The 27,838-nt window shown below is 44.8% G+C and overlaps 2 protein-coding genes across 4 annotated transcripts; one reads left to right on the top strand and one right to left on the bottom strand.

Moving 5' to 3' along the window:
* Positions 1-121: 121 nt before the first annotated feature.
* THAP6 (THAP domain containing 6) lies at positions 122-7,211 on the bottom strand. Of its 2 annotated transcripts, none has more exons than XM_054030983.1 (5): positions 7,136-7,211; positions 6,042-6,173; positions 1,662-1,869; positions 829-954; positions 122-393 (listed from the first exon to the last, which is right to left on the bottom strand). In XM_054030983.1, exons 2-5 carry the CDS (start codon positions 6,119-6,121, stop codon positions 139-141), a joined length of 669 nt encoding a protein of 222 aa, XP_053886958.1. In that variant the 5' UTR covers positions 6,122-6,173; positions 7,136-7,211; the 3' UTR covers positions 122-138. The 2 variants fall into 2 exon arrangements, with proteins under 2 accessions (XP_053886958.1, XP_053886957.1); XM_054030982.1 differs by lacking the exon at positions 7,136-7,211 and adding an exon at positions 6,703-6,745.
* On the top strand, positions 6,862-18,507 carry RCHY1 (ring finger and CHY zinc finger domain containing 1). 2 transcript variants are annotated; one of them, XM_054030979.1, is made up of 9 exons: positions 6,862-6,956; positions 7,465-7,584; positions 9,251-9,366; positions 11,010-11,088; positions 11,671-11,715; positions 11,896-11,954; positions 14,181-14,207; positions 14,707-14,827; positions 16,753-18,507. In XM_054030979.1, the coding sequence occupies exons 1-9, from the start codon at positions 6,894-6,896 to the stop codon at positions 16,879-16,881; spliced, it is 759 nt and encodes a 252-aa protein (XP_053886954.1). In that variant the 5' UTR covers positions 6,862-6,893; the 3' UTR covers positions 16,882-18,507. The 2 variants fall into 2 exon arrangements, with proteins under 2 accessions (XP_053886954.1, XP_053886955.1); XM_054030980.1 differs by lacking the exon at positions 6,862-6,956 and having other exon boundaries at positions 7,465-7,477.
* The last annotated feature ends 9,331 nt before the right edge of the window (positions 18,508-27,838 follow it).

Raw genomic sequence — 27,838 nt, 5'->3', positions numbered from 1 at the left:
AGATGGTATCTTTAGAGAAACCGCTTCTCCAAAGATCTGGTTGGTCCTGTTCACTGAGTGCTGATGACCAGCTTAAAACATCCCACTTCTGAATGCTGAGTTTAGGGAGACTTTGCAGCTATTCCTGCTGCAGTTACTTCAGGTGATAGTCTTCTCCTGTGTGCCCGCCTCACACCACTCCCAGCAATAAACATCCAGTTTACAAGCCGTTTCGGGGCTGATTAGACATTTGTTCTCCAGCTCCTGGATCACCGTCCTCAGTGATTCTCTGCGTTGTCGTTCTCTGTCTAAAGTGTCCCTCAGATGTTCCTTGGCCTCTTCGAGCTCATTGATTACCTGATCTAATTGACACTTCAGTTTCTTTGGACTGTCCATTATGCTGTAACTGTGCTCCTGGAAACAAAATTCAATACATTAGACATTCTCAACTTTCCCAAAGATCTCAGACTTCCACGTGTTCTCCCCATTCACCAAGAAGGGGTTAAGAGACTGTTTAAAAAGCCAATCCCAACTCCCATTAGCAATCACTTTTTGCAAAACCATGTGGAGTGTGCAAAACCAATCCTCCTAGCTAGTTAATCCACTATGGCTTAATGGTGGAACAATGTATAAGAAATGGAGCTGCCCCTACTGCTCTCTGGTGAACAATAAATTTGAGGGAGATGCTTGAACTGATGCTCTAACACAAATGAAAACAGAGACACTGAGCCAAATGCACTGGTGACCTAAGAAGATGCCGTTCCCTGCGGTTACACTGGCAGTGAGTATGCCCCACTGTTTTGAAAGTCTGCTTTATTTAGGTGGGTTCAAACAAGTCACTTTACTTACCAAGATGAATTGGGAATGAAATTCTCCTGTACTGGAAGACGAATCCACAAGCTGGTGGTTATGAACTGTTACTGGCAGTGTTTTCAGCGGGGTGTTTCGTCTGCCATGAACTTTTCCTCGTCTCTGCTGTTATAAATACATATTTCACACTTCAGTTATTGAGTTAGAGATAGCAGAAAGAGATGGGATTGTGCAGGCTCATGTGTGGCTGCAATCTGCTGGAAGCAGGGGGAAAGGTGAAGTGAGGAATGAGTCCCACGCTGAATTGGGATGCTAAAGCTATTCATTAAATAGTTCTTGCAATGACAGATCTCTAAGGTGAGGAGCTCTCCTGCGTCCCATCTAATAGGCGCTTTCCAGCCCAGTCTTTTTGGTATGTTGGGAATTTATTTAATGATATTATTGATTTGTATTAGGAAGCCCAGTAAAGGATCAGGACCTTATTATGCCAGGTCTAAAGCAAATCCCTGCCCTGAAGAGCTCACAGAATAAGCATTTGGCTAGACTTGAGGTAATCAGTTTCACTTCTCATTTTATGTACTTGACCATTTCTTGTTCGGACTCACAATGGTTATTTAAAAAAAAGCCTTCAAGGGCCTGATCCTCCACTCTTTACTCAGGCAGTTCTGCCTCAGTACTGAGATACCGAACAGGCCCAGAAAAATGCTAATCTTTGGGCACAATATTTTTCCACCTCTTCTCCTGTTACCTAGTGATAATCCAAAAGAAGAAAACATCTTCTGTGTTCTATGTAAAGTGCAGGGAAAAGCCTGTCTGTGTTTGCCAATACAGTTAGATATAGGAACAATCACCTGCAGATTATAAAGACCAACCTGGAAGCGAGAAGGATATTCAAAAATGGACGGGATGACTCCAGGTTTGAGCCTGATGTTGGGACCTCTTGTGTCGAAGTCTGACTTCTTAAAGTGGCGCGAACATAACACATCTGCTTTCTTAGGCTCCCACATACCTGCAGAGTTCACATCGAGCCTTTTCGTGGCCAACACCCACCTTCTTTTGGCCTCCTCATCGGTGGGGAATCTAGGACAAGTGTGCAGACAGGAAAGCAAGTTGAATAGATAGCTATAGAGTCTCTAGCTTTACATAAGTATCTGTAATTCGTGACTGTAAAAGGGCAAACTTAGAGGTAGCTTTGTGATCACTCCTTCAGGCAATGTATAGCCTGTGTGTGATTGTATGCAGGTCGACACCCACACCCTACTCTACCCAGCCATGCCCCGCTGAGGTATAGAGCACTCCCAGCACCGCCTAGCAGACCCCTCCTTGTGCTCTGGTTACAGAGCCAACCATGTTATGACCTTCTGTGCAGGAAGAAAGGGGCTGTGTCCTCCCCCACAAGCTTTTGAGTCAAATTAATTCACTTGAAGCCTGTTTACAGTAATAATTCATAAACCCTCAAGGAACTGACCTGGTAAATACAAACTGACAGAGGTGGGTTCAGTTCTGCAGCCAACGTCGTGACTGTTTCCACTGACTATTTCTATATGGCCTTTCATTTCAAAGATTCCAGACACTTCACATTTCATAAGACTATGAACTGATTTCCCCAACATCAATTTTGGGTAGGGTAGAAGTGATTAGTTTAGACATAAATATTCCTCACTCAGATGATATGAAAATGATTGCTCTATTTTAAAGGATGACACATACGTCGTGAATCTTTTGAGGTATCTAGTTCTGTGAGTGGAAAAAAAACACAAATGAAGTTTTTAAAATTTCCACAGCCACAGACCCACACCTGAGTCTGGATTATTTTGACTCTTATAACCAGCATTACGAGAATCATGTTACTTTGTGGCTACAGTGTTTAGAAGATGATTTCTTTTGGTTGAGTCTGGGATGAGACAGAGGAAAGCCTTAAAATATTTCTTTGGATAACCATGGGATACACATCCTGTGATATGACTAAGTTTTCTGCACCCTTTCATTGTGCTAATCTTTATTTCTAAGATATTATTATTACTCAATGGGACAGGCATTTGAGTTCATGTGTATTTTGGAAAGAAAAATACAAAATACTATTTTGATGGCAAGAAGCAGCCACTCTAAATGACTGGGTTTACAAACAAGGCAGCATGTACGAGTAAGGAGAAGAAATGCCAAGTGAATGAGTTACATAAGAATGGCCATACTGGGTCAGACCAAAGGTCCATCTATCTCCGTATCCTGTCTTCTGACAGTGGCCAATGCCAGACGCTTCAGAGGGAATGAACAGAACAGGTAATCATCAAGTGATCCATCCCGTCGCCCATTCTCAGCTTCTGGCAAACAGAGGCTAGGGACACCATCCCGGCCCATCATGGCTAGTAGCCATTGATGGACCTATCCTCCATGAATTTACCTACCGTATATACTCATTCATTAGCCCATTCGTTAATAAGTCGACGCCCCAAAATGGATAGGTAAAAATAGCAAAAACTGTATGACCCTTTCATAAGCCGACCCTATATTTCAGGTGTTGGAAAACTTTGGCTCCCGGCCGTCAAGGTAAGCTGCTGGCAGGTTGGGATGTTTTGTTTACTTGAAGCATCTGCAGGCATGGAGCCCCGCAGCTCCCATTGGCTGGGAATGGTGAACTGCGACCACAGGGAGCTGAGAGGCTCTATGCCTGCAGACGCTCCAGGTAAACAAAACGACAATGTATTAGATATTCAATTCAATGATTCCATAGAGTTTAAAATCATCAAATTTTGGTGTAGACCTGTTTATAAGCCAACCCCCGCTCTTTGATGCGTCACTTTTTTACCAAAAATATTTGGCTTATGAATGAGTATATACTTTTTTGAACCCTGTTATGGTATTGGCATTCACAACACCCTCTGGCAAAGAATTCCACAAGTTGACTGTGCATTGTGTGAAGAAATACTTCCTTTTGTTTTAAACCAGCTGCCTATTAATTTTATTTGGTGACCTCTAGTTCTTGTGTTAGGAGAACTAAATACACTTCCTTATTTACTTTCTCACCACCAGTCATGATTTTATAGAACTCTATCATATCCCCCCTTAGTCGTTTCTTTTCCAAGCTGAACAGTCCCACTCTTATTAATCTTTCCTCATATAGAAGCTGTTCCATACCACATATCATTTCTGTTGCCCTTTTCTGAACCTTTTCCAATTCCAATATATCTTTTTTGAGATGGGGCGACCACATCTGCACGCAGCATTCAAGATATGGGTGTACCAAAGATTTATATAATATATAATATATAAATCTTTGGTACACCCATATCTTGAATGCTGCGTGCAGATGTATATTAGGCAAGGCAATATGATATTTTCTGTCTGATTATTTATCCCTTTCCTAATGATTCCCAACATTCTGTTCATTTTTTTTTTTTTTTGGCTAAGAGATTATCTTTAATGGAACAAATATAGACTACTATGGTTATTGGCAGAGACGGCTAATAGCACGGGCAGAAATAGACCCCACATGCAGCTCTTGTATAGACACCGACTCCGGGGCTGGAGCTACAGGCGCCGTCTTACCACTGTGCTGGGGGTGCTCAACCACAGGCCCTGCCCCCTCTCCACCCCTTCCTGCCCCCCCCCCCCAGCCTGCTGTGCCCTCGCTCCCCCCCCCCTCCCCCAGAGCCTGCACGCTATCAAGCAGCTGATTGGAAGGGAGGGGGAGGCACTGATTGGCTGGGCTGCTGGTGGGTGGGAGATGCTGGGTGTGGGTGGTGGGAGGGGGAGGCACTGATTGGCTGGGCTGCTGGTGGGTGGGAGATGCTGGGTGTGGGTGGTGGGAGGGGGAGGCACTGATTGGCTGGGCTGCTGGTGGGTGGGAGACGCTGGGTGTGGGTGGTGGGAGCTGCTGACACATTACTGTGGTTCTTTGGCAGCGTACATTGGTAAATTCTGGCTCCTTCTCAGGCTCAGGTTGGCCACCCCTGCTCTAGGGTCTATTTTAATGCACATTTGGACAAAATTTAAGATAATTGTATTCTGGTGGTTGTGTTAAGGATGGCAGAACGTAATGCAATAACTAGAGATTCTTTGGCTGATTCTTCTTTCAGGTTCCCCAAGTGTAGGGCAGGAATTAGTTAGACACTTTAATATCAGAGGATTTCTCCAGCCTGCTCACCTCACTTTGTCTGAGACCATCACAGTGGTGGAATAGCAGACCAGAGAGAGATCATTCCCCATACGCTCCACTAGCAAATGGAGACAACCCTATCAGGTGTTCTGCAATCTCTGACTACAGTCCAGAATGGAGGGGAGTTATTCACACTGCCCACTCTGAACAGAAGGTACTTTCTATGAGTTCCTTAATAAAAGAGCTCAGATGGGGTAAAGGGCCATGTTTAGTGATGAAGCCAGTTTATATCGTTTTTTGGATCCTATGGAACAATCCTTTGTTATTAACACTTTCTCTGTCTTTGGGTTTCCACCTAAATACCCAGTTTATCCATGCCCACCTTAACCCCACTCTTCTATGTTAGAGAACCAGGAGAGAGAAAATAACCTTCTTTGTTCAATTTTAATCAATTTGATTATCAATATCTTGACTTTATACCTGACTCTATAAACAAGACATGGTGAAAGTCGAAGTATCAGAGGTCTGGGCATGATCTATTTTAATGGCTCATAAAGTATCTGTTGCTGAATTGTACCAAGTTCTCTCTTTCTGGAGTGTGCTCTGTAGCTTCCCCCTTATGAAGGCTGTGTTACGTTAACACTCTAGAAGCCAAATATTTTCAAATGACTTTACTATGAAATGTAAACATTTCACCCTCTCTGAACCACAGGTGAAGGCAAGCAGCTTGCGCACAGAAAAATCTTGCAATGTACAAGATTAAAATGTGGCAAGGAACAAAACCAGTGGAATGATGATACTTTGTGTGCTAATTACTTCATTTTTATCTTCAAAGCTATTTACAAAGTTTTATAATTTTCCAGATGCGGTAATGAATGGGCAGAGAGGCGGTAAGAGACCAAAGCTACAAAGCAAGGTCCTGCTCCTGCAAGCATCTCCCTGCAATGGGAGGTCCTACCCCCCCACGGACCAGTTCCAATCAGCCGAGTCCAGCGCAGTAGCTGCACTGGGATTAGAACCTGGATTTTGTAACTAGCTCTGGGCGCATGGAACTGGCTCACATCCGCCCCTAGCTTCAAATGTAGACAGGAATCCTACTTAAAAAACTATGCCGAGACGGTGTAAAGCCGCGTAGTTACACAAGTCTGACCCTTACACGTGAAACGTTAGTCCTCGTAACTTGGAATTGGGCAAACATCTCGATGCACATCCAACAGCCGAGCAGCTCTTCACCATGGCACTGGTGGCTCATCACAGACCTGGGGGCGGTGGGGAAACTGAGGCTGGGCTGGGAAGGAAATGGGGTAAGTAAGTGACGGCACCATTAGCCTGGTGCATTGACTCCAGCGCATGCATGAGGGCATGTAGGGTGACCAGAGCGCAAGTGGGGGGCTGGGGGGTAATAGGAGCCTCTATAAGAAAAACCCCAAACTCCGGACATCTGGTCACCCTGGAGGCACGACAGCCGCACGGCCCCGCCCAGCACCGGGACACTGTACGGACCGGTCCGGGACAAACTAACGCAGCCCAACGGGTTCGGCTTCCAGGTGCTTTTAATACCGGGGGGGGGGGGGAGCGGCGTTAGTCCCGCGCTAATTAACAGGAGGCAAATCAGCGGGGCGCCACCTCGGTGACTGTAATGACGTAACTCCCGCGCTGCAGGAGCCGTTCCCCGGGGGGGCGGGGGGGGCACTGAGCTCCCCAGAGCTGCCCCGGGCCGGGCTTCGAACCGCCGCCAGCCCAGCGTGTCCCCGGGGGCGGGGCCGGGCCGCGCGCGCGGCAGAACCCGGGCGGGGGGTGGGGGAGGTTCCGGGTACCTGGGGGCAGCGGCGCTTCCTCCTCCGGGCTCGGCGCTTCCGCCCCGCTCCCCCCGCCGGAAGTGCCGCTCAGGCCGGAGGCCGGAAGTCAGGGGCGGAAGTAGTTCGAGTCCTGGGCGGCGCTTCCCCCATAGAGCAGGGGGCGGGCGGACAGAGCGGTTCCGGTGGCGGGCCGGGGGCTGTCCGCGGCGATGGCGGCGGCGGAGGCCGGCGGGGCGGGCTGTGAGCACTATCGCCGCAGCTGCCTGCTCCAGGTGGGGCCCGGCCCGGCCCGGGCAGCTCGCCTGGCTCCTCCCCCGGGCTGCGAGCGGGCCCCTCCCCCCCGGCTTCCCCCGGGCGTGTCCGAGACCCCCGAGCAGAACCGCCCCTGGGTGTTGTGGGGCCACCCGGCTGTCGGGGCGCCGGGCAGTGCCACCCGCACTGGGAGCTGTACCTTTAGGGCTGGAAGCAGTCGTTGGTGGGGAGCTAACCTAGCTTCAAGCATGCTGCCCTGTACGCTTTCATTTTCGGTCACCGGCCCTTTTCCTTCCTCTGTTCCCAATCCTATCCGGACATTGCTCTTGGGAGCCCAAATCAGGCCATTCCCTCCCTCTGATACCTTATCAAGAAGATAACCTTAGTTATCCTTATAACTAGCTCCACCCAGCTGACCCAGTCTAGGGCTTTGAAACACTAAAAGGGTAAATGACATCTAGGCGCCCCCGTGAGCTGTAACTTACTTGTGGTTTCTTCATAGTTTGTCTCTTCTATATTTTTTTTCAGGCTCCTTGCTGCGGTAAGTTTTATGTTTGCCGGCTGTGTCATGACAGCAAGGAAGATCATCAGATGGATCGTTTTAAAGTAAAACAGGTGCAGTGTGCAAAGTGCAGAAGGATCCAGCAGGTGATGGTGTCTACTTGAATTTTTTCAATATGCTGTGACTGTAATTGTTATCCTCTGAATGGGATTATAAAACACAGATGCTTACTAGAGGGTCTTAATTTTACTCTGTGTGCGTGGGGGTAGATTTCGCCATTCCTTCAAATGGTAAGATAAGACTAAAGGGAATTTCTACATTTTAGGGGGAAGTTGCGTTTATCTTCTTTCCATACTTAGCCAGTTAACATTAAAGGAGGAGAAAGGCAGTTTCAGGTCCTAGCAAAACTAATATAAACACTCTAGTCCAGCTACAGAATATAAATAAATTAATGGAGATATCCCATCTCCTAGAACTGGAAGGGACCTTGAAAGGTCATCGAGTCCAGCCCCCTGCCTTCACTAGCAGGACCAAGTGCAGATTTTGCCCCAGATCCCTAAATGGCCCCCTCAAGGATTGAATTCACAACCCTGGGTTTAGCAGGCCAATGCTCAAACCACTGAGCTATCCCTCCCCCCTTAACATGGTTAAGGTTCTAGACTAGGGCTGGGTCTACGCTACCTGCCTGAATCGACAGGTAGAAATTGACCTCTCGGGGATTGATTTATCGCGTCCCATTGGGACGCGACAATCGATCCCCGAATCGATGCTCTTACTCCACTAGCGGAGGTGGGAGTAAGCGCCGTCGACGGGAAGCTGCAGAGGTCGATTTTGCTGCCGTCCCTACAGCAGGGTAAGTCGGCTGTGATATGTCGAATTCAGCTACGCTATTTGCGTAGCTGAATTTGCGTATCTTAAATCGACCCCCCCCCCCGTAGTGAAGATGTAGCCTGAAACTCTTACAACCAGGTCCCTTGGCTTTGTTACATTTGTAGTGTGGACAGGACCTTAATGTGTCTCCTGTAGCTTCTGATCGTTCCCTGTGTTCCTGCAGGTAGCACTTCCACAGCAGCACTAGTAAGGACGGAGATAGGTGCGATAGAAAACTCATCTAGATAATGAAACTTACAACCGTATCTGTTTCATTCTGCTGTTTTGGTATTTCTGGACCAATGCTGTATACAGGATTTGTGTCTAGATTTGATCCCCCCCTTCCAATATACTGCTACAGTAATAAGAATGTAGGGGGGGAGGGGGATGGGAGAACATAGGACTCTATCTCGTGTCCACCCAAACTAAGTGGCTTGACCAAGTATGGCAAATCCTATAGTCCTATTTCTCGGGCTTATTCTGTGAGACAAAGTTTGAAATCTAATTCCTTAGACAGTGTGTAAAATGTCCCCAGTGAAGACTGTTCTTGATTAAAAGAATAAGGGAACTTTATAAAAATCCTGTCAGGATTGGCAGGTGTAAACATGGATTTACTTGTTTCAGAGTAGCAGCCGTGTTAGTCTGTATCCGCAAAAAGATATGGATTTACTGTGACACTAGAATTGTCGGCCTAAAATGTCTTAACTCTAAACTTGCATATATGCATCTTTTTTGTGGGCAGGAGATGGAATGGGGCACAAAGCTATATAAAATCCTGAAAGTATAGGCTCTATCATGTGGGACAACGTACTGTGCTCACCAAGTCTTAAGTTTAACCCTAGTGACAACGGCCCATTAAAGTGCTAGCTTAAAGAACTAAAAGAACCCCTCTCACCCAGCAAAATGTTGGTAGTTGCTTATGTAATGTGTATGTACTTGTAGGCTCAACAGAGTTGTGAGGATTGCAGCAGTATGTTTGGAGAATATTACTGCGGTATATGCCACCTGTTTGACAAAGACAAGAAACAGTATCACTGTGAGAAGTGTGGCATTTGTAGGTACTGTATTTAAAATTAATATTTTTTTTCTTCAATGTTTATTATTCATGTTTCCAAGTTTACAAAGCAATTCTGCTTAGGTTGGCTTAAATATTGGTAACTTTAAGATATAGTATTTGAAATTGAAATTATGCATTGTGTTTAAGAATTCAGGATGCTAGAAGGCAGCTATGAGTTTAAAAATAGGTCTTGCTTAACACTTTAAAAAGTCATTCCATTATTTGCATATAGTTTTTTGCCTCTGTGTGTAATCTAGATATGGGAAAGTTTAGGGGGTGTCCTTTTATACTGAATTCACATTAATAAAGGGACAGTTTTGTCAAGTAATGACTTGTTTAAAAGCTTTCTGTTGCTTTTAAACGCCTAATTAAAGTGGATTTTCCTAAAACAATTCTTGGTCTTGATTGTAGGTCTTAAACGTCATGATTCCCTTTTGTTCACTAAAATAAATCTTCTAGTGATGTTGTACAGGTTTAACGCAGTCAGGGAAGGGAAAAATTTCCCCCCGATCCCCTGTTGCATATTCTGCACTCATTTCATGTGTAGAATGCCAAAACCAGAATATGCAGTAGAGCGCTGTACTTTGGGTAAAAGATCTGTAATGTTTGTTATAGGGGGGGAAAGACTTCTTAATTTCCCACTGCTGCAAAAAAATTGTCCTTTTAAAAAGATCTACACAAACATCTTGAAATCTTGGTGGCTGAATTAAGTTAATATTGTTCTGTGTTTAAACTATAGCAGCATTCTGCAGCAGATCTATGCTATATATTTTCATCTAACTCCTCTGTACCACTGATTAATATTAAGGAAAGCAGTCTTAGAATTTTTGACTTCCACAGTTATAAACATGTTGGTGCTAATTTCTCTTCATTTTAGAGAGAACATTAACATGATAGTTCAGAGTCTTTGATTCCAGAGATTGGGTTCCAGAGATTCCTAAATGTATGACTTTTGGAGAGATTTGAACTGTGTTTACGTAATAGAAAATGTGTAAAACAAGTGTCTGTTTAACCTGTGCTAATTATAGTTACTTAGATCTATTGTTACTAGGAAATAACAGGGGTAGCATCTGCAAATCTGAGACTAATAGTGGATTTTTTGAGACGCAGGGAAGCAGGCTGCATATTGGAGATAAGCTTTTCCTTCTGATGTAGCTCAAAAATAATGAAGGTTTGATCTTTAAAAATGTCACTGAATACATAATGGTGGGGAATTATTTTAGTACAGGCATCTGTTGAAGCAGTTTCCTTGCACTGCAGCTATTGTAAATTTCTGCCATTGTGAAAATTAATAAGTGCTAAAGAGGGGGAAAAGTTGGTGGCTACCATAAAACAAAGGCCATCATCTTGAAAATATACTTGATCTTAAAGTTGCCCTGGTTACTGTTAAAAGTGACACTTAACAAATATTTAATTTAAAGGCTCGAAGGAAACAGTTAAAAATATTGTGCTTTTGACAGCTCTTTGTGTAATCAGTTTCACTTCTTAACTGCCTAAAATGTCACAGTCCTTTTAAAATAAAACATTTTCTCAATCTGGGAGAGAAATAATCTTTTCTAAGTGTGAAACTTTTCTTGCAGGTATTAAAATGTAAATTGTACAGAAATTGGCAAACTATTCCTAACTGACTGCCCTTCTCTTTAGGATTGGTCCAAAAGAAGACTTTTTCCACTGTTCAAAATGTAACTTATGTCTAGCCTTGAGTCTTCAAGGAAAACATAAGGTATGAATGTAATACTCTATAGTTTCATTTAAAAAGAACACAGCTCCCCCCCAGCACTGTGTTTATGAAAATGAGAGCTGGTATGTCCTAGCTAGACCCATGTACAATACAGAGCAGTGCTGTGAATACTTTCCTCCTTCCACCAATGTCTTGCAGTCCTGAACAGCAACATTGATCAGCACTGGACTTCTGTATTGCTTCCCTTGCAATGTCAATCCCATGGAATGTACTCTTTGAAATTTCATTGTACATCTGGAGTCCCCGTATCTATGATCAACTCTTCTAAAAATGTTTTAAGATTCTCTCAGTTTGATTTGCCACTTTCCTAGTGGCATCTAGTAGTTTCTTTTTTGGAAGTCCCATAACAATTAAAAAAAAAAAAATTAAAATTGGAAATGTTAGCATTCACAGATTTTACTGGAATCCCCTTTGATGGAATTTGAACCCATGTTTGGGATAGTAAAAGGTTTCATGAAACTTTTATATATTCTAAGGAAATGTAGATCCAGGTACTTCTATTATGCAAGAATCTACATTTATTTTTCTTTCCTGTTAAGCTGTCTTTTTTCTTTCCTTACAAAGTGCATTGAAAATGTCTCCAGGCAGGACTGTCCAATATGTTTGGAGGTAAGGGTTGTTTTTTTAAATGTTTCAGCTATTAAAAGTTTACTTGAAAATAAATTCTATAGCTTAATTGTGTACCTACTGAAATATTCTTTTTTTCCTTTTTCTCTTTTGGCTTTGACTTTAGCTGTAGTGTGTTTGGTACTTGGGAAAATACATGCTAATTCTTATGTCTTGAAACAGGACATTCACACCTCGCGTGTCGGAGCCCACGTTCTGCCGTGTGGACACCTTCTTCATAGGTAAAGCCATTTCCATAGAATCCTCAAGATTAGAGATGGAAATCTATTGTATCTTCCAGTCCATCTCCTCACTAATGCAAGCCTGATTGTTCTCTGCTGTCTTCAGTAGTGGTCCGAATGTCCCAAGCAATGGGGCTTCCGTCCTTTCCCTTGGAGACTGCTCCCCAACCCAGTAAAACTTCCTGATATAGAAGCTTCCTTGACGTTCATCTTACATTTTCCCTTGCTTAATTTCTTCTTGTTACCACTTACACTACAGCATATCACCCTAAATAATGTCCTCCTTGGTGCAGTCTGTTGTGCCATCCCCTCACTCTGGCCCTATAATGAGCAGTGTGTGTCTGGAGCCTCCTGAGGAGACCAGTTGGCTCTATGAAGGCACCCCCCGTGGAGCTTGTTGGAGGGTCCAGGGCTCAAGTTGTCTCTTAACCAGTCTATATATTTAACTCTTAATTTTCATCCTGCATTGTCCTGGTGTCCACTGAACATTTCTATTGCTCTAGGAAATCTTTCCAGTTCGTCATTAATTTTTATGCTGACATGGTGCTCAGAACTGAATACAGCACTGCCGGAGGGTGGTCACAACAGAGTCACGTATTTCCTTCATGTCCTGTGAATCGATGCAACTGTATATTCAACCCAAAATGTCCTTATTCCTTTTTTGTTTCTGTTCGCTATTATATCTCATTGGACATACCTTTTAATTTCTTCTGTTCCTAGGTCTCCTTCATTGTTGTTTACCGGGCTCCCCCTCCTACTGACTGTACGTTGTAGATTAACATTCTCCAGATGGAGCAGCATGAATCTTCCCTAACTGAATCTCGCTTTGCTCTGTTCTGCCCATCTCCCTGACTCTCTCTGAAGTAGTTCTTGTGGCACCTTAGAGACTAACAAATTTATTAGAGCATAAGCTTTCGTGGGCTACAGCCCACTTCTTCGGATGCATATAGAGTGGAATAAATATTGAGGAGATATATACACACACATACAGAGAGCATGAACAGGTGGGAGTTGTCTTACCAACTCTGAGAGGCCAATTAAGTAGGAGGGGAAAAAAAAACTTTTGAAGTGATAATCAAGATAGCCCAGTACAGACAGTTTGATAAGAAGTGTGAGAATACTTACAAGGGGAGATAGATTCAATGTTTGTAATGGCTCAGCCATTCCCAGTCCTTATTCAATCCTGAGTTGATTGTGTCTAGTTTGCATATCAATTCCAGTTCAGCAGTCTCTCGTTGGAGTGTGTTTTTGAAGTTTTTCTGTTGTAAGATAGCCACCCGCAGGTCTGTCATTGAATGGCCAGACAGGTTAAAGTGTTCTCCCATTGGTTTTTGAGTATTATGATTCCTGATGTCAGATTTGTGTCCATTAATTCTTTTGCGTAGAGACTGTCCGGTTTGGCCAGTGTACATGGCAGAGGGGCATTGCTGGCACATGATGGCATATATCACATTGGTAGATGTGCAGGTGAATGAGCCCCTGATGGTATGGCTGATGTGATTAGGTCCTATGATGACGTCACTTGAATAGATATGTGGACAGAGTTGGCATCGGGCTTTGTTACAAGGATAGGTTCCTGGGTCAGTGGTTTTGTTCAGTGATGTGTGGTTGCTGGTGAGTATTTGCTTTAGGTTGGGGGGTTGTCTGTTTTTTTTTTTTTTTTTCCTCTTAATTGGCCTCTCAGAGTTGGTAAGACAACTCCCACCTGTTCATGCTCTCTGTCTGTGTGTATATATATCTCCTCAATGTTTATTCCACTCTATATGCATCCGAAGAAGTGGGCTGTAGTCCACGAAAGCTTATGCTCTAATAAATGTGTTAGTCTCTAAGGTGCCACAAGTACTCCTGTTCTTTTTGCGGATACAGACGAACACGGCTGCTACTCTGAAACCTGAAGTAGTTCTCTGTCCCCGTTGTTTGGAGTGATCTTGAATCCTCTGCAAGTTTCATTCCCATGCTGTTGACTCTTTCCTCCACTTCACTACTGAAGATGTCAGAATAGGACCTAACATGTTCTGGTCTCCTTGGGTCCCTCTAAACACTACGTGTTAGTGCTTGGTTGCCTCCCACTTTCCACTGCCATACGGATTATTTTTTAACCATAGCTCTTTGGCTAGCTCGCTCTTCCTTCAGTTGAAGCCCCACTTTTCTGTCCAGAGGGTTTAAACCACAGTGACTTCACCTTCCTCGTGTAGCTACTAATGTGGCCTTGTGATTTCTTTTCAGAACTTGTTATGAAGACATGTTAAAAGAGTGAGTATTCTGACCCCACTTCTTCCTAAGTACCATGGCAGTGTAGACTCCTGAGCTGGAGAAGTAAAGATTGCTTTGACAGTCCAGGGCTGAGCGATTTAAAGGCGACTGTTAACAAAGCAGTCTCTGCTCAGCTACTTCCAACAAATGCTGTGCAATGTGTTCATGTTGTACATCACCTTTCTCATTGACTACGCTGTCATGTAATCCCATTCATAAACTTATTGACTACATCTTCAAGCTAGTTGGGTTGTTTTCCCCACTGCTCCTGTGGGGAGCTGTGCCAGCCCCTCACTCCTCTGATGGACAGACGCCTTCTGCTCCTTTCCAGCCTAAATTTATTCATGACCAGTCTATCCCCATTGGTCCTTGTGCCAACGTTGTTCTTTACGTTCAAGAGCTCTTCTCCCTCCCTGGGGTTTTCCTCCCCGTCCTGATGTATTTAAACTGACTCTGTCACACCAGCATCTTCCTGACTTGTATTTGGTCTCCTTGCCAGAGGTTACCGATGCCCCCTGTGCATGCACTCAGCGTTAGATATGTCCAGGTACTGGCGACAATTGGATGACGAAGTGGCGCAAACCCCCATGCCCACGGAATATCAGAACATGATGGTGGAGGTAAATAGCGACACTTTTCTCACCGTGCCCCCTTCCAGTCTCCCTCCATTATTGGCCACTTTCTGTCCTCCTGTTAGCCGGAGTAGAGAGCAAGCGGAGCTCTCGCTGAAACAAAAGGTAATGTTACCCTTTGGCATGGTGCAGAACAATTGTTTCTCATGTTCAGGGGATCAGGTGACCAGCTAGGTGAAGAACTATGTTGTTCCTTACCCACCTGCGCCCTGGTATAGCATTGCACGAGGCGGGGGGGTAAGAGAAGCCGGGGGTATTACTCTTCTGAAACATCAGACAACACCAGATCAGGGAGCCACTGTCCCCTGCAGGAGCAGGAATGTATGTTCTCGTCCCATTTCAGAGTCAACATACTGTTTGTGCAAAGCACTCGGACGTTTGCCAGTGTTAGTGGCAAATTGAGTGCCGCTATTCTAGCCAAGGGTAACTCAGCCCTTGACATCCACATTGGGCCTGGCTTCTGCTTGCTAGTGAGACTTAAATTAGGATCAGGGCTATGTAACTTATTCCAGCCGCACCCACAAAGCCAACCCAGATGCCCCACTTCCCTAGTGTTTCTTGGACTGAGGATGGTTCTGCTTTTTTAGTTGATGTAGAAAAGACCGTATTTTCTAGAATGGGTTATCTGCAGCGTCAGGGAGCCCCCACAGATGGAATTAGCGTAACCAGAGCTTTGTGTCCTCTCCAGTCTTCATCTGCTGGATTGTCTTGGAAGGCCAAATTTGTTATGCATCTAATGTGCAAAAAATAAAAAGGTAATCAAAGTTGTTAAACAGCACACTTATCTAAACCATATTAGTAAAAAAAAATTCATAATATTAAAAAAGAAAATTTGCAGTTTGCAAGGCTTAGAAGGTCTTAAACCTAGGGCACCACATGAAATTAATAATTCAACTGCGCCAATTATAATTGCTATTTAAAATGAACAGGAAATCATAAAAAATTAGTATATGTAACAATATAAGTACAATAGAAAATAAGATCTATAACCAGCATTATTCCAGTGTAAAAATGGCAACATAAGGGAAAAATAAAACAAAGACAGCCTGCTGTAAACAAATCAAGCACAGATGGTTCTGTAAGTGCTCAGCTGAAATAAACCTGACCACCAGTGCGGGAGTTTGGGCCCATTAAAGAGATTTGAAGGAGGTGGTACTGCTAGGGACACACTATGTGCTGTGAAATATCACAACTTCTCGGTGGAGACAACACCATGCCAGGGGAGCCTGAACCTCACCTCTCTGACTGAGATTGGGACCCATGCCTTATGGCCACGTGTAAAAATAAAAATGTAACGGAAGTTGTGACAGACAGTGAGAATCACTGGTGGCCAATCTCGTTGCACCTGTACCTCCCTTGCCCATTAACACCTCTGACTTCATACAAAGGAAAATAGAGCAATTGGTGCTCATTGTCCAACTAATAGCCAAGCAACAAACAATTGAAAACAATACTGTACCAAAGGAGGTGAGTTTGGGCCCCCTGGTTCATACTTTAAGCCTAATATTAATAGACATTCAAATAATTACCACCACTGTGGTCTTAAAAATGTGCTGCTAAATATTAAACTTAACCCCCTCCCCCCAAAAAAGAATACAGATACTACAAATAGTAATATAAAACAAAAAATATAGCTAAAACCTAACCCAACATAAATAAGCACACACAAACCCCTCATTTAAAAAAAATATATCAAATTAAAAACAAAATATAGTAAATAAATCAACAAAACTCAAAAAATAAAATATCTAAACCAACTAAAATCAAGGACAAAAACTGTTTATATAACAAAAAAATCAAATAAGAATATAAAAATAAAACAAAAAGACATCTGGTAGTAAGCAAGTTTTGTTCTAGCCACAATGTTTTATGCAGCCTCCCGTTTGTCTTACGGCAGCTCTGTTTTATTACAGATCCTTTGCAATGACTGCAGCACCCGGTCCACGGTTCAGTTCCATATCTTAGGCATGAAGTGTACAAGCTGTGAATCCTACAACACTGCTCAAGACGGAGGATGCAGGATGGCTCTGGAGCAGCAGTGACTAACACACACATCACGTGTTACCGGAAAGAAAACCATCCTTGTTTGTTACGGCTGCTAAGGCTCACGGCAACGTCTCATAGTCCAAATGGTTTCTCTGTTCATGTCCTATCTCAAAATCCCAATTCCTGGTGCTGAATTCAGGCTCCTTAGGAGACTGTCACTCTCTGCTGTTAGCATAGCCTACGATTCTCCCACTGCAGTGGTTGTGAAGTGCAAATCCATGTCAGAGCGCCTGTGAGATCTCACCCCTCTGCTTTCTCCGGTGATGCTCCGTGGAGAGTGTTCTTGTCTGGTGGAACTTCCCCGTCCGTGGTGCTGCGCATCTCACACACAGTGTTAGTCCTAGAGAACTGCAAGTTTTAGAGGAGAGCTCAGCTGTCTTTTCTACCACACTGTATAGATACATATTTCTAATAAGATGATTTATAAGCAATAGCTGTCAGAACTGAACTGATTCTGTGGCATCTGAGGGCTCTGACCAGATTCTGTGGAGGCTGTTACTTCCAGGAAGAGAGGGCAGCAAGAATAGACAGATACCCATTCTGCATAGAAATCCGTGGGGAAGGTCAGTAGCTTGGAGTGCTATCTTAAGGAAAGCTTAAGTATTCAATCTTTTTGGTAAATAGATTTTGTTTGTAAGTTTATTTGTAGGTGGATGAAGTCTGGGGAATGGAGGTGACTATAGATGGAAGAGGTGTGCTGGTATAAATCATTTATCTTCATCTACATCTCCCATCCACAACCTGCACAAAGTAAAAATGGGCAGGTTTATTGATGTAAAGCAAGGCTACTGTGTGTCAAATCAGTGTGGGTATATAACACTTTAAAAACAGGGCTCAAAGCTGCTGCTTCTCTCCTGATTTCTCGGGGGAACTAGTTTCTCCACATCCTAGTTCCTTTCACCTGCTGCAATTACACTAGCTATTGATTTCTTTCCACCCCGAAGGCCCTGATGCTGAAAAGTCTTACCAACATGCTTCTTTTAAATATGCCAGTGGTCTATTCACTTCAATGAGTCTATTCAGGTGCATAAAGTTAGGCATGTGCATTTGTCTTTTCAGGATTGAGGCCAAAAATAGTTAATTCCATTGATTCTGCAATTTTGCAGAAATTCTCCAATTTAGGGACACTCTCAGGTGGCTTAGATCCAGTCTTTGTTTTTCTGGTTATGTTTTCATGAAACTAGATCTTACAAAACAGTTGTTAAAATATACTGAAAATAGTTCCCTCCAGAGCGTCGGCAGTCTGAATACTGGGGGATGGCCCTCCTTTGTGAGAGCCAGTGTGTGAAAGTAGCTCCAGGTATATATGAAAGACCTTTGTCTCTTTCATTGTCAATGCAGAAAATCACAAACCTAGCTTCTCACTATATAGCTTATTTTTTAAACTTGTTCAAATTATCTAAAGTGTCACTAAAATTTTATTTTTCATCTGACAGTGTCCCTTTATGCTCAAAAATACTTCAACTCTTAAGTGGTGTGTGGTAGTATTAGTGTATCCTGCTACTGAAATCTAAGTGCATATACATAGGTATCTTTTTCTAAAGCACTTTTCTCAATGCTATAAATTAATGTATTTTGATGTACAGTAATATCTTTAATAAAGCAGATTATAGTAAACTCTTCACTATCTTGGTGGTCAATGTTCCTGGGAAGTGTCAAGTGAATTTGAACTAAAATAGGATGGTGTAAAAATACAGTTTGACAGTTAATTTCAATGGCAGTGATGGATTTTTCACTTCTCTAGATGCTGGACCCACGGGCGTGGGAGAATGCAACTCAGCTGGAATACTACTTGACTCAAAGTTTTTATACTAGATCTATGCTGTGCCTTTTGACCTGCACAGTTGTTTACGCTGGAAATAGTTTTCCAGCAGCTCATGTTGTTCCTCAATCTCTCCATGGCAGTCCCCAGAGCTACACTGGACTCTGCATGCCTCCCTCACGAGGTAATTTGACGTTTTCTCTGCAGTTACGACCGCGTGCGATAAATGTGACGCTAATAGTGCTATGGAATGTTGCAACGTCCATAGTGAGTAAGTTGCAAATTAAGCACAGACAGTTACCTTGACCTCTGGGGTATGTCTAGACTGCACACTCCTTTCAGCAGCATTAGAGTACATAAGCGATACACACCCCTAGCATGGATACAAATAGAAATGTAGACAGCGAGACACAAAGACAGACCTGAACGCTGTGGATACGTACCCTACTCGATGCCGCTTGCCCAAGCGGTGCAGCCCCATCTACACTGCTGTTTTTAGCAGCATAGTGTCCCGCTGCCTCCTAGCCGCTGGAGTCTTTCCCCGTTGCAGGGAAAGGCTCCGGTAGCTGGAAAGACTGGCTGGGGGACGTAGCGGGGAAAGGCTCCGTCAGCTCCCCACTGCCAAGTCTTTCCCTGCTTGCCCTACCCCCGCCAGAGCCTTTCGCTGACGTTGTGTAGCGGCACCCCACAGTGTGGACTCAGCCTGCTTTTCACTGTGGCGTTACACAGGTAACCTGCGTGCTGCTACGAGAGGTGTGCAGTGCAGATGTAGCCCTTGTGACGCCCCGTTCTAACTTGCTTAAATCCAACATTTGACCTGCAGCTCCCTGACCCCACTTGCTGCTGGATACTAAGTGTATTCATGTCCCATCCTCTCGGGATCTCTAGAACAGTAGGCAGGACTAGACATACTTTTTTTGCAGCCCAGGTGAGGAAGGTGGCTGCTGTGGGTGTGTGTTAGGCAGTGGTGAAGTGGACTGATGGCTCCGTTCTTCCTAACTTTGGTAAACAAATCTCTTCCGAGACATTGAGTTCATGTGCACGGCAGTGGGGAGGTGTAATTCCTGAAGTGGGTAGACAGACATGCACTGAAAATAGCAGCGTGGCCATGAGTCTGTCCCTAAGATCTCTGATGGAATTGTACTCGGGTGACTAGCCTGAGCTGCTGCCCATGCCGATCAGAGCTAGAGTGGGTACGTCTGCCCGAGCTGGAAATTACACCTCTCGGCTGCCGTGTAGACCTGCCCTATCAGTGACAATTGCCACCACTGTCGTTCGAAACCCAAAATGCAAATTAACAGCCTTTCCCCGTGGTACTGTGCTAAGTGTGTTGTGGTGGTTGGACAGCAACTGACAAAGCAAACACCACTGGACGCTTTGCCTTTCCTATGAATAGGATTTGGGGGTCTGTTCCCCCCCAACAGAGGGGAGCCTACAAAAGCAACAGTGAAGAAAAATCCTTGGTTTTGTCAGTCAAATGAAATAATACAGTTCAATATTAAAACTTGTTGATTGAGTGACCTACCCTGCTGTGTCTAGCTTGGGAAACTGCGAATCAGTTTCTCTTTTCCGTGTATGTGTATTTATCAATCAGATTAAAGCTGCTTTTTTTTTTTTTTTCTGTCCTTAAGGTCTGATCTTTAAATTGGTCGGGACAGATCCAAATAGTCATACACGTAATGTGCACAGCCTCTATGTCAGTGGTGTGAGCTGGGCACACGGGTAAACGGCCTTTTTTCCATAGGACACGGGCAACATCTGTTATGATTTCCTCCATGTTGCTTTGGAAACCTGCAAAATTAACATTCCAGCAGAGGCTAATTGATATATTTACAGGCAAGGAGAAACATTTTGTCTCCAGATCGTGCTCCTGCCAGATTCTTGCAGTGATGGAAGCACAGGCTTGGGACGTCACTGACTAGTCTAGCAGGAGAAGTAGATGTTTTATCTGACGTGACAGATATGTTGGTGACAAACAGATGGGCTGGGGGTGTTGCCCGCCTAAATGCCAGCACTGTCATCATTCAATGAGGGCAAGCTGCAGCCACTGACAGAAAGATAATAATTGCACTGCTCAAGAGAGACTCAGCCAAGGTAAAATGCAACTGTTCGGGTCTGCCCAGCGACTGCCACCCTCATTTGGAACTGTCAGTGCTTGTGCTGAGTAGAGCAAGAATTAAAAATACTACTCCAGTCTCTAATAACATCCAGACTTAGCCACGAAATTAGATACAATTGTGTGGACATGCTCTGTATTGCATGAAATATCCCTGTTTACTAATGCAAGCCAACTCCTTTTTTTATCATGCAGAGGCTTCTTAGAGTTAAGAGCCATTAACGTGGGCCAAGATTTGAAAAAAGGGATGCCTATAATTAAGCTCCTCAATGTCTGGATTTTCAAAAGAGCTAAGCCCCCTCCCCCCCCCCAGCATTTCCCACGGGCTTCTGGAAAGCTTGGCTGTGAGATTTTTATTAAGAATATCGGTGCGGAAAGCTTCTCAATAGCAACGTGAAGCACAAGTTGCTGCTTGTTCATGAGTAGGATGTCTTAGCTGCCATTTATGCAGAGTCACTGAGTTAATGTTCGTAGCTGCTTTCGTGCAGGGCTTGCCTTGGTCCCATTTATTTTCCATTCTAATGATCGACGTAGAATTGGATGCTGAGCTTTGATATTTTTGTCCCCCTAAAAGAAGCCCCTATGTACGTACCTTCCTGTTCTAGCAGTGGCCACTATGGCTCATTGGAGCTTGGGGGTGTAATCATTGCATGAAGCAGGCTGAAAAGAATAGTAATGCGGGATTACAAACTCACATTAGAGAGAATATTTGATGCTCGAGCTGTTTTAGAAGTAGAGGGATGTACCTTGCACATAGAAAGAGGTATCTCCAGGAGACTCTCTTGAATCACAGTATCCATGAGATGAATTAGGGGGAGGGATAGCTCAGTGGTTTGAGCATTGGCCTGCTAAACCCAGGGTTGTGAGTTCAATCCTTGAGGGGGCCATTTAGGGATCGGGGCAAAAATCTGCCTGGAGATTGGTCCTGCTTCAAGCAGGGGGTTGGACTAGATGACCTTCCAACCCAGATATTCTCTGAGTTAGGAATAGCTTACCTGTTTATGCTTAATTCAAAAACAAAATGACAAGGGGTTAAATAATCGTATCCAGGGATCAGGAGGGATTTTTTTGTGCATGCAGGAAAGATACACGAATTATATTTTCCTTAGAACACCACAAGTTGCATCTGAAGAAATACAGGTGATGGTGGGGGCTGCAGATCAGAAATCACATAGCCAACTCGGAAAGCAAAGTTCTGGGGAAAGGAGTTTTGCCTTTGCGTCTAGAAAGAGTGTCCACGCCTGTATTTCTATAGAAATGGGGCATGGAATGGCAGTGGTGACATGGATTGGAGGTGAGTGGATGATTACATACAGAAGCTAAGGGCAGCATGGTCCTTGCATCTCTCTGTGCAAAGAGGTCAAACCTTCAGGAATCATGCGATGAAATAGTCCTTGGACTGACTCCTGGTACTGCAGCAGTTAAAGAAGTGAATGGACAGGAAGTGATACAGCTTGCTCTAGGAATAAGAAAACTGTACAGAACACTTACACCTCTGCTAAGTGCTATGGAGATACTACCTGTCCCTCACCTCAGCCTGCTCCCAGGGGACAGCCGGCTACTTTCTCACGTGCCATTCTGTGTGAACGTTTACAAGCAAAGAAAACCAAGTTCCCACGGTTCAGGCCGGCAGGAGAATACTCGTCCCCATGTGCATAACGACAGCCATCTGGAAAGCAGGGATTTCAGTGATAGGATGTGGAGAGTCCAGGTGTCCCGAATCGGTCACTGTGCTGATTAATCTACCTTGCAGTAACTCACGTACACTAATCCTGTGGTGGTGGTGATGGATTAGCATTTTACAAAATAGGTAATCGGAAGCAACGCACAAATAAATTGCTGGATAACTACATAAAGCTATTGCCAATTGCTTTTCCATACTCCGTTAGCGACATCCTAGATCACGGGTGTCAAATGTCCAGGCCCTGGGCTGGGTACGTGGCTTAATGTATCTGAGGCCCACACAACCTATTTAGACTAGAGAATCTGAACTTTAAACTAAAGTCGGTTTCTGGCCCTCCTGGCTGCATAGATGTGGCCTCTGTTACCAGCTGGCAGGTTAAGCAATACCATGGTGTCTTCCTGAGTTTGCAGCAACAGCCAGCGTTATGGAGGCAAGTCTGCTCTCTGAGTGCACAATCAGCCATTGACATGTGCCCATGGCCGGCTAAGACCGATGCTGGGGTATTGTGCACCTCTGCCAGGGCGAACCTAATGCTGAACATGTGTCTTTGAACTGAGCAGGGAGGAGGGAAAAAGCTGCCTTTGATTCAATACAGCACTTCCCTGTTTAGCACAGGCTGAGGTATGTGACTCTGACCTGTCAGGGCCAGGGTGGACATTTTGTTTCTGTGCTGTCCAGAATGAGAAGGGAATGCATCTGGGTCCCCCCTCTCCCCATTGCTTGGTTTCCTTAGAGAAATATCAGGCTTCTGCATCAACTGGCACCAGGTGCCTCTCCAAGCATCTCTAGAGTACACCTGGCTGGAGGAGGGTCATGCATTTTTGTGGAAAAATTCAAAATTATTTTCATTTGGCAGGTTTAGAAGAGAAACAAGTTTTTGTTAACTTGACAACTTTTGTAGATGGGGTTTCTTCCTATTTCTACTTTCTCCTCCCCCACTTTTGTCACAGAAAAAAGGAGACGCAAGAAGGGAGAAAAGGAAAAAAATAGAAAATATTTATTTACAGATTTTAAGAAAGCAAAAAATCAAACAGAACAAACAAAATTCTGTCCAAAAACAAACTTAGAACCCCCCCCCCCTTTTTTTTTTTGATAAGTTTGTTTTTGATAAAGGCCATTTTTCAAGAACAACAAAAAAAAGTGATGTTTGACAGTTCTGGAGCAACTCCATGCTTTTGAGTGTCAAGGTGCTCTCTGAGCGTTCCCTGGCTTTGAATTGCTCCAAGCAAATCTGTGAGGATCTGGACAGGTATCCGCTTATGCCTTTCTGTATATTTCACCCAAGTGAAATAGCTAGACCTGAATCAAGGGCTAGGCATTCTGTATGCCTTCTTCCTTGGCCAAATTCCGCTGTGCTAAATAAATAAAAATTGTAAAAGGGGTCTTTTATTTCTTTAGGTTCGTATGTTGTTGTTTAGGATTTTGATGTTAAATAAAAATCTGGATCAAAAAACTATCCCTCCAACTTGAAAAGTCACGCCTGGCAAGCTAATCCACCCTTCCCCTCCAGCTATTCAATGTCTTCAAAGGTCTGGGGAGAAAGCCATGTGCCTTAAAGGTGTAGGTGAGTTCACACCAAGTTGGGAGGGAATTCCAGTGCTCTGGTATTCTCAAAATTTATACCAGAATGGCTTCAGCTCAGGTGTTTCTGCTGATCTTAGCTGTGGAAAAAGCGAAACTCCCACCTGCTCTTTGCAACCCTAATGCTGGTGTTCCGGAGGCATGGCTCTGTCTGACCCATCTCGTTCATCTGCTCCGACAGCTTTGGTCATATAGGCAGTTGTCAATGTGCTTCAGTGGGGTTTGACACAGGCCCAGATTTTGCCTTGTCAGATTTACTGTGTTTATAAATCCACTAGCAACACTGCTCATCTTTTAGCATACACCCGTGTTGAGTGCAATCCAAGTGTTTAGAAGGGACCATTGTTATCACTGCATCTGAGCTTCATAGCACTGGCCGGAGATTATCGGTCAGTGATTTCTGCATCAAGGCCAATCAGTGAGTGAGCTGTAGTGTAGAAGATAGATACTAGGTACAGTTGGAGGTAATGTGCCAGAATAATTGTTTATATAATTAAAAAGCGAAGGTGTCTCCTGTGGATTTCTTGGGTTCCCCGTTCAGCTTGCTTGCTGCCTGCGGTACGGGCCCGCTGGGTGGTGGGGAAGGCATTCCACTAGATCTGGTTGGCAATTTCCCAACAAAACAGGTTTGTCATGTCCCAAATTTCTCGTGAAAACAAGTCAGGTTCAATGAACTTTCAGGGAATCCCAGGCAGAGTTTCCGCATAGAGTTGCTGCCAGCTGTCCTGGGGGCTGACGGGGAGAGCCCGGTCATGTGGGACACTCCCAGGTTTCCTGGCTCTATGACAGGCCTGCCTTGCAGACTGCCAGGGACCTTGGGCTTCCAGGGTCTGTGGTTCTGGAAGTCCTGGCTTAAGCGGAGGGTCCCAGCTCCATGGCAGGGAGCCTGGAAGCCCCAACTTTGATGGGGGCTCAGCTTCTGTCTCTGTAGCAGGGAGCCTGGAAGCCCTGAGATCCCTGCTGTAGCTCTGAGACAATACCCTCTCCATACCATACCTGGTAGCTGGCAATCCTGTGGGACATCAAGGACTAAACAGCTGGCTGGCTTTCTGAATGGGCCTCAATCAGGGCAGGTGAGCCTCATCTCCTAATCAGAGTCATCTCAGCACGGCAGCCACCTGCTCCCCTTTCCCTTGCAGGCTGTGCTGGGAGATCAGAGCAGGGGGAAGTACAGAGTGGCGGTGAGGTGGCTTGGAAAGGAGTTTGGTAAGTACTTGATTTTTTTTAAAATAAGGGCTAATAACTGTATGTTCTTGTTTGTGTTCCCTGCTTGAGTCTGCTGCCTGATGAACAATGAGTTTGTAACCTGTCTCTGATGGCCTCTGTCCCGGCTCTGAGTACATTCTCTCAGGCGAGAGGCCCTGGGCCTGTATTTCTCCAGGGGTGGAATACTGCAATTCTCCCTCCCTCAGACTGGGCCCTTGTGTATCCCCCCTATTTACCCAGCAGGTCCCACTGAGTCCAGACCACATGTGGATCTTCTCTGTGGGAGTCTGTGAGCAGGGGCGAGCGCAGCGACCAGGCAACCTTCTGAAACCAAAGGCTGCTTGTCCTCAACCCAGCGTAAGAGAAACAAAGGCTTTTAAACCAACAAAGAGTCTACCCAGCCCTCTGTCCCGCCCCCCCCCCCTCCTTTTGTGATGGTGACCTAGGTAGGCCTAAATTCTTCTGCCAGCCCCCAGCCCTGGGTGTCCTGCTTTCTCCAGCAACCCCCTTGGCTCTGGAAAGAGGGACTCCCACTTCATCCAGCCGGAGTTTCTTTGCTCTTGGCAGTTTCCGGGCTTTTAGCCTTGCTTGTCAAACCAGGCTCCTTGGTGCCACTGGCTCTGCTATTGTCTTGTAACAGCCCTCAAGTGTTTGCTGAGGGGTGGCTTATCTTGACCTAGTTTTTTACCTTCCTGGTTGGGTTTTCCTTATATTGGTTTCATTTTATAGGGGAACTATATTAATACCACAAAATATCTTAATAACCAGGGCACAGTTTTGCTACCTCATTACAGGGCAGCTCTACTTCTGCCCCAATGCGCATTGCAGCCTGGTGTATGGTAAGAAGTCTTCCCTCCCTCCTCATTCAGCCCCTCCCTCCTCATTCAGCTAACTCAGGGTTAACCCTTTCGTCATTCTTGTGTCCTGTAAGACATCTCCTGTTGTTTGCAGGGAATTTTCACTCTCACTTTTTTTTCTTTAAGACTTGAAAGAAAAAAGAAAAGGGGGAGGGGAACCTCATTTTACAACTGACTCCCCTGAGCTCGGTGGTTTGTGACTCACCAAATCCCAGTCCAGCGTTGCCACCTGGGCTTGTGAGTTCCTTGCTCTGGCGATGTCCAGCTTGTTGAGTTTAGAAACTCTGTCTGCTTCAGAAGTGTTTGTAAATTCTTTAGGCTGGGGGGGGGGTGTATTTGTAAGTGCCCCTGTTGCACCTAATGGATGGCTCATGTTCAGAATGGGTATAATCCCCTAGAAAAATACTTCTGCCTGGGTATGGAGTTGTTGACTTTGACCTTAAAGACTGAACTCACTTTCTTCAAATGTGACCTGGTTTTTAAAGCTTCTCTGGGCTAGCTCCAACCAGCTGAAGGCTGACTTCAGTACCATTATCCCTGGCTAAAGGCGGGGTAATACCACTGCAGTCACTGGTGCTTTAATGTATTTACATAGCGGGAGCTGAGAGACTATTTGGTTGTGGGTCCAGAACTGGCTTCAGCCGCTTTGGATTGTGTGAGCACAAACGTGTAGCCTGACCGTGCCAGAGGGAAGTGTGAGGGTTTGTCTGTGGACTCTGTCCAATAACCCTGATAGCAGAACTGGTCTAGTTCACGCTTTCCAAACCTTTCAATGTGATTCCAGACCTTGAAAATTTCAGTGCCCCGCGCTCCCCCCCCCCCCCCTAATTTTTTTTGGTTCCGATTAGCATGTGAATAGGGGCAAATGGAAACCGCTTCTTGGCTTCTGTTGGGGGTGTGTTGCCTTGAGCCGTGAATTGCATATTAATCGGTTAGGGTCTGTCTACATTGCATTGTAAACCCAGGTCTGAGGGCCCCGGCTTGTGGGCTTGGTGTGCATTCACACTGCACTGTAAACCTGGGCTTACAATGTCTTGGACCCGGGTCTCTGAGCCATGCTAAACTGTGACGGTAAAATCATATGGAGTGCATGAAAGTATGCTAATGAGTGTGAATATAATGCAACTGGAATATGCTTTATGCAAAAGGTCTCTTGTAAGGTATTGTTTCAAAGCTTATAATCTACTAAGTGTGGTCATCCTATTTGTATAAATGTATCACGCTTGTATCTGAAACTAGAAATATGAAATATAACTCTGAGGGCCTACTGTAATTATGCAAAGTGTGGGCCATTAATGGTGGTTTGGAATCTTGATGGCTCCCATCAACCAGGACAATTGACTGTGGATGGCTCTGTTTGCAGGCAAGCCTTCCTGTGAGTTAGGCTGGGAGGATTGAAGGCTTGGGGGTCTCACAGGACATGTGACCATGTCACCTGGTACTAGAATCCATCTTAAACCTGGTGCTTTTCCATTGAGAAGGGGGGTGGGGACCCAGAGAGACAAAAGATTCCTGCCTTGTGCCAGAGCTATATAAGGGGGTGGAGCAGAACAAAGGAGGCTGAAGTCATGAGAAATGCCCTAGCTACCACCTCAGCTGGAACAAGGGCTGTACCAGGGGAAAGGATTGGGTCCAGACTAGGAAGGTGTCCAGTCTGTGATAGAAGCTTATTGAAACATCTGAGGGCGAGGTTTTATCTGTATTTAGTTTTCTTACTGTATTAGGCATAGACTTGCAAGTTTTATTT

This window comes from Malaclemys terrapin, chromosome 5 (genome assembly GCF_027887155.1).
Source record: "Malaclemys terrapin pileata isolate rMalTer1 chromosome 5, rMalTer1.hap1, whole genome shotgun sequence".
Lineage (NCBI taxonomy): Eukaryota > Metazoa > Chordata > Testudines > Emydidae > Malaclemys > Malaclemys terrapin.
The sequence above is the reverse complement of the archived record's forward strand: the minus strand, read 5'-3'. Positions and strand labels throughout refer to the sequence as shown.